Below are 6,000 nucleotides of genomic sequence, written 5' to 3' on the forward strand. Positions count from 1 at the left end.
GAGTCGTCTGCTCCAGTAATTACAGCCTTTGTGACAAAACCAACTTCAGAATGCTAACCCAGGAAATAAAAGCCACCTCCAGGGACACCTGCCTTTTCATCTTGTGGTGCCAATCATGGCTTTGTGCCGCCAGGTTCTCACCCCCGGCACACTCACATTTAGGTGTAACACAACACTGCAGCCAGGCTGGCCACCCCGCCATCCACAACCTTCCTTTGCGCAAAGTTAAAGAGCCCAGGGTGGGAGGCTGTCTGCAGAGAAAAACAGCTCCCAGGCCAAATGACACCATCTGGTAGTAAGTATCGTGCACGTAGCTGTCCTCTTGCTCTTTCCTGGGTCCCAGGCAGCCTCAGGGTAGCAAAGAACTGTTCCTCTGCAACACAGCACGGAGCCTGGCTCTCCACTTCCGAAAAAAAAAAAAAAAAAAAAAAAAGGAAGGAAGGATAAAGTACAAGTAGTTCCAAGTAGTTCCTTCTCAGCATTCTTCCACCACTAAATGCAGCTCCCTTAAAGTCTGAGAATGATATGAAATCAACCCAGAAGGATAAATGTAACATCCAGGGATTATTCTGCCTGGAATTCCTTCTACAGAAGTGTGTAGCCTGGGCACGGTACTGGTAGGAATACAAGCAAGAGCTAAACAAGTAAGGAGAAAAAAAAAAAAAAGCACAAAGCCAAAAGGCAGGTAAGTTTAAGGCAAGCTGGTTTTTATTATGATGCCCTTTCCAAAGGACAACAAAACGTTTTCCTGTTGTTTTTCTCTCTTATTTGAAGTGCCTCACAGCAAAGCTTTCTACCACTTTCTGTTCTATGACCAAGAACAACTCAACTTCAACTTGGAGTTGATGTGCTTGGTTATAGGACATACACACACAATGCGTCCCTTGAAAGAAGAATCTGAATCCAGCCTTTGTGTATTATTTTCCCCCCACACACACTATAAAACTTCCTCCAAGTACTGTCTTTTTATTACTACACTGACATTAGCACTATGAGTCTCACAGACACAGAGGGAGCTACAGAGCCACTGTTCCAGGCCATACAACACAAGTATTGGTGCACATCCTGCATATTCACTTGTTTCCATCCAGTCTTCTGGAAATTTTGTCCCACCTAGGTGAAAAAAAAAATCCACGCAGCTCTTACAGTCACTTTATGACACATTACATATTCCAAGACTGTTAAACAAGAGCAGACATTCTCTCCAGATTTATTTGCTTGTACTTTAAGTAGCCCATTCTTTGCTACAATCACATTGTTTCCCTTACATTTATGTTGAGGACATTAAACAGAGCTCTTGAGCGAAAGCTTCCTTGAGATTAAAGTTTTCCCCTACAGCAATAACACAAGATAAGAAAGTATTTATAGCAAATTTATATGCACGTATATTGCCATGCACTTCAGAGTCAGAGCCTTCATTCCCCTTGAACAGCTGAAGCATGCGCAGAAACTCTGCCACCTTCTCTTTGCGCAGATGGCTGTCACTGCGTAATTAAATATGGTTTAATTACATTTTCAAATCACTACAGGAAGCCTCTACCATCTTATAATCGGTACTGAACAAAGTCTGTAAAATGTGAAAAAGCAGCTCCACTGCCTTTCAGCTACTATCTAATGTGGCTGGTACAATATCAACCAAAAATTTAGTTCTACCTGCTTAACAGGGGAGGCTGACTGGTCATGCACAAGCTTACACACACACACACGTGCACACACAGTCAGATTTCTTCATCTTTTATAGAGGACAAAGCAGAAGGACACATTTCTCACTCCTGTAAAATAATAATAAACGAAAATCCTGATTTTACCATTATGTTGATCCCTAACAGGTCTGACAATTGCCACAAACCTCAGGTGAAAAAGAATTAAGTGACTGCTGAGCTTTGCTTTTTGGCTCTGCATTATAACATACCTGTTACTACAAGACTCATTCATACCGTGTTTACATCCTATATACTCCAGTAACTAGCAACGTATGCATCAGACAGGTGTCCACCTTAGCCCCAGTTATCATTCAGCACATCCCTTAGACAAAAAACACAGCACTCTGGACCTGTGACAAGATATTGAAGTCTGAACTGAGACACAGGGTACGTTACGGGGTGCATACGGGTCACTTGTTACGTGACCTTATTAGAGCAGCTCTAAGCTACTTTTTAAGATGACCACCACTTTTTCACAAAAGACATATTTTATAACATCAGGAAAACAAGAAGGTCTCTTTCTATTCTCCCTGAATACTTCTGGACACTCCCACCTTAATTTCCCTGAACCTTCAAACACACATGAGCAGTTTCTCTAATGAACTAGCACTTTGCACGAGCCTTCAAACATCGCCCACACTCTTAACATGTATTTTCTGCATCTTCTGACTTCACTTCCTTCCTCTCTAAATTAATTAAACCAGATAAGCAACCATATTTGGAAGATCAAAAATAAAATAAAATTCTTCTCATTGGCTATAGCTTAATCTGAGTTTCCCAACAACAGCCGACTGCTAGATATGAACAGTTCCTTCTTACTGATGCTGTTTCCAAGCTGAAGGCAACCACAACAAAACATTCACTTGGAACAAGTTTTCTTAGAAGTTCCACACTTAATTCAGTTATGCTCAGACCATGACACTTACCGAGCAAATGCAAGTGGCAACAAGATATTGCTTAAGGGGCTCAAAATTAGGAGAACAAGATACTTCAGATTATTAAGTATATTCATTTTGCAGCACTCTTCAAGCACGCTTGGTGTAATGAATTTCACTACAGCTACACAAGCCTGAAATATCTCTACTTGTCAACCAACAGAGAGTTCCACATTACTTAAATGGAGCTTTAATATTCAGAGAAACAATGGTCAGCCCTCTCAGATACCGCAGCTGCAAAGCCATCTGAAAATACCCCAGTCTGATTTTGGAAACACCCGACTTCCTCGTTGTGTTAAATCAGCCACAACCACATGGGAAGGGGAAAAGAAAATCTGAGACAACTGTGAGCTCGGCTGCAGGTCAAGCAGAACTGCCTCTTACTCTCTGCACGTTGTTTACAGCAGAAAGCACCAGCCTGCACAGTTTGCCTTGCTGGTGTCAGTAATCGATCTAACTGCAGCCAGCAACCATCCCCTCCCACCCCCGTACTGACTTTCACTTCCTCACACTACATCAGAATGGATTCAGAACACTTCAGACTTTCCATAACTTTAAAATGCCTGAAATTAGAGCCCATATTGAAGAAATGATCTTTAGGCTTGCTTGACTTTCTAAGATTATTTTTATTCAAAGCACACTCCTCCTCTCCCCGCTCCCCAAAAAAGAACTCTCCACACAAATGGTCAACAACAACAGAAATAGCTTCCTCAATTTAACCACTGGTGTAAGTTGTAGTCGCAGTGGTTTTAAGGATACTGGCAGTTTTTCTGCTCCTGTCAACATTATCACATTTCTATTTAGTCCCTGTTTCACATGACCAAAAAAAAAAAAAGTACATAAATTCTACAATGAAAGGATTACACACCCTGTAAGCCTGCAGAACCTACTGTAGCAGGTGCTCCTCCCCTCTCCCCCCTCAAAAAGGGCCAGAAGAGCCCATGCCCACTGAATAGCCCATGGAATTAAATTACTGCTCTAGAAAAACTTCGATCTTTTTCAACAAAGAAATGCTTTAAACGTTTTTCTTTTGCTTAAAGACTGTTGAAAGAGGCACAGAAAATGCTAACCTAACATTTTTGTCTATCAAAGCATGCTTTCACAGAGGGTACTATTACCTTCACAAGCATATTTCTTTCATTTCTTTAAACCTTTAAAGACATGTTTTCTCCACTTATTTGGAGTTCATGTTTTCACTGAACCACGCTTTCTTTCCTTTAAATGGTTGAGGATTTCCTCACAAGTCAACTACAGAATGGAATAACTGCCAACTGAGTAGTCTGGCTCTGAACTTTTTGGTTTCCTCATGCATGCGTGAGTCACAGTTCTTTACCAGCTTCTACATATGTGTGACAGTTGACGATCAGATTGAAGCATTCCAAGCAAGGAGCGTGTACACTGACAGGCCTGCCTCAGGCTTATGTCAGGTAGGAATGAAAACTTCTCATGTTCCTGCTACACAAAACAAAACAGTACCAGAAGTACACTTCATTACTACCAAATAAATCTCTAGGGAATACAAAGCAGTCTCAGCAGTGTACGAGCACAGGTATGGAGGGATTCTACTACCATCGAGGAAGAAATTCACGCAACAAAGAGGGTTAGGCAAAGAGATCACCTGGACACTAAAGGTGCCCAAACTGCCCAAGCTCTAAGACCATGCAAGGTCCTTCATCGTAAGGGCCTGCAAAGTTCTTCACCGTTAAGCACCTGTAAAGCTAGCGTGCGTAAGGGGTACCCCCACATCATGCAGCCAACAAAAAAAATTAGTAAAATGACGTCCAAGGCGGTATCTTTGGAGCTAAGACACCGCTGCAACAGGCCTTTCAGCGACATCCTCGCAACTGCTCTGCGCCCAGCGCAACCCCAGCACCCCCTAACCCCGGCGGCTGCCCGAAAGCTCCTCGGGCACAGCCACGGTGCCCACCACACCCCCTTCGTCAGCCGCCTCCCACACGTGGGGGGCAGGTTTGGGGCTTTTTTCTGTTGTTTTGTTTTATCTGAGCCCGGGGCCCGCTGCCTTTTCCCGAGACAAAAGACCGAGGGCGCTGCCAGCCGCGGCCCCGAGCTCTGCGGGCTGCCCCGGGGCAGAGACACCTGCGGCCGGGCGGGGATCGCGGCGATCTCCGGGGATCTCCCTCTTCCCTTCCTCCCTCCCTCTGGGGGTCCCAACCTCCCCACACCCCCCCCAGCCGCCACCTGACAGCGCCGGCGGCCGTTAGGCGCCCGTTAGGCGGCGGGGCAGGCTGAAGGGCGGCCGGGGCAGCAGCGAGCCGCTCTGCTCCCCGCTCCCCCGGGGCCCTGGCCCTGGCCTTCACCCTCCGGCCCGGGGCGGAGGGAGGCGGGCGGTACCTGCGTGAGGGAGAGGTGGGCGGCCATGCTGCTTCCATCATGCACCGGCCGGGCCGCAGGAAGGACGCGCCGCCGCCGCCGCCCGCCGCCCGCTGCCCAACTTCGGCAACTTCCCCGGCCGGGCCCCGGTCAAAACCCGGCGCCGGATCCGCGCCCGCCCGCCCGGAGTCGCTAGAGCCGGAGCCCGCCCCGAGAGGAAAAGCGGGCGGTGGAAGCGGCTGGCTGGAGCCGGAGCGCGCGCGGGAGGAAGCTGCAGTGAAAAGGCGGAGCCGGATGGCGGTTTGGTACGGATCGGAGGCTGCTTGCCTTTCCCGTGTGGGGTCTTGTGGGTGCTTCACGCATGGCGAGGTGTTACACCCCCTGGTTTGGCCATCAACTAAACCATCCCCAGCTACGTGCCTCTGGGGTTTTGGTTGTGATAGAACTGGGAACAGGGCCCAGAGGAAGCAGTGTGAGGCCGGCAGGATGAGCTGAGCCAACGCGTCCTCTCATGGCTCCACACGGCCAGGGTCAGCCCCGGCCTCCTGCCTCTGGTCCTGCAGGAAGGGAAATGCCGGCCGAAGCACCCGTTGCTCTCTGTACTTTCTCCTACAAGAGAGAAAGCACAAGAAGGGGGCAAACAAGCCTCATGGGAGAAAAAGAAAAAATGGTGAGGAAACATCACAGCAAGACAAAGAGGAGCAGGCAGGAGTGGAGAGCTGACAGCACCACATTTGAACCTTCAACAAGCTCATGCACAACCGGCTGAAAGTGATCTACATGCCACCGGTTATCTCTGCCTGTGCCCCTTCTGCCCCTGGCGCGCAGCGAGCAGAGCTGCCCCTCGTGTACCTGCTTGCTTCCACACACTGGCTATTTTGGGTGCTTCCTTCACTGCTTTGCTCTACCACCTTGTACATCAGCCACCGAGGGCGGAGGGAAAACATCTCTGTTTCTGCATTTTAACCAAAAGGTGGACCAGGCGTGAATCTAACCTTGCATTACACATTCAGACCAATAAATTATCAGGA

At 47.7% G+C, this 6,000-nt stretch overlaps 1 protein-coding gene across 9 annotated transcripts in view; it reads right to left on the reverse strand.

Moving 5' to 3' along the window:
• The window catches only part of EPS15 (epidermal growth factor receptor pathway substrate 15), a 48,560-nt gene extending 43,409 nt beyond the window's left edge, over nt 1–5,151 (reverse strand). For 8 of the 9 annotated variants that reach the window (XM_035333142.1, XM_035333141.1, XM_035333139.1 and 5 more), the window contains exon 1: nt 4,991–5,151. In XM_035333142.1, coding sequence (XP_035189033.1) covers nt 4,991–5,017 — 27 coding nt within the window. In that variant the 5' untranslated portion in view covers nt 5,018–5,151. The remainder of the gene's footprint in view (nt 1–4,990) is intronic. The other variant, XM_035333140.1, reaches the window with a different exon arrangement.
• Nucleotides 5,152–6,000: the final 849 nt, after the last annotated feature.

The sequence above is a fragment of the Oxyura jamaicensis genome, chromosome 8 (assembly GCF_011077185.1).
Source record: "Oxyura jamaicensis isolate SHBP4307 breed ruddy duck chromosome 8, BPBGC_Ojam_1.0, whole genome shotgun sequence".
Lineage (NCBI taxonomy): Eukaryota > Metazoa > Chordata > Aves > Anseriformes > Anatidae > Oxyura > Oxyura jamaicensis.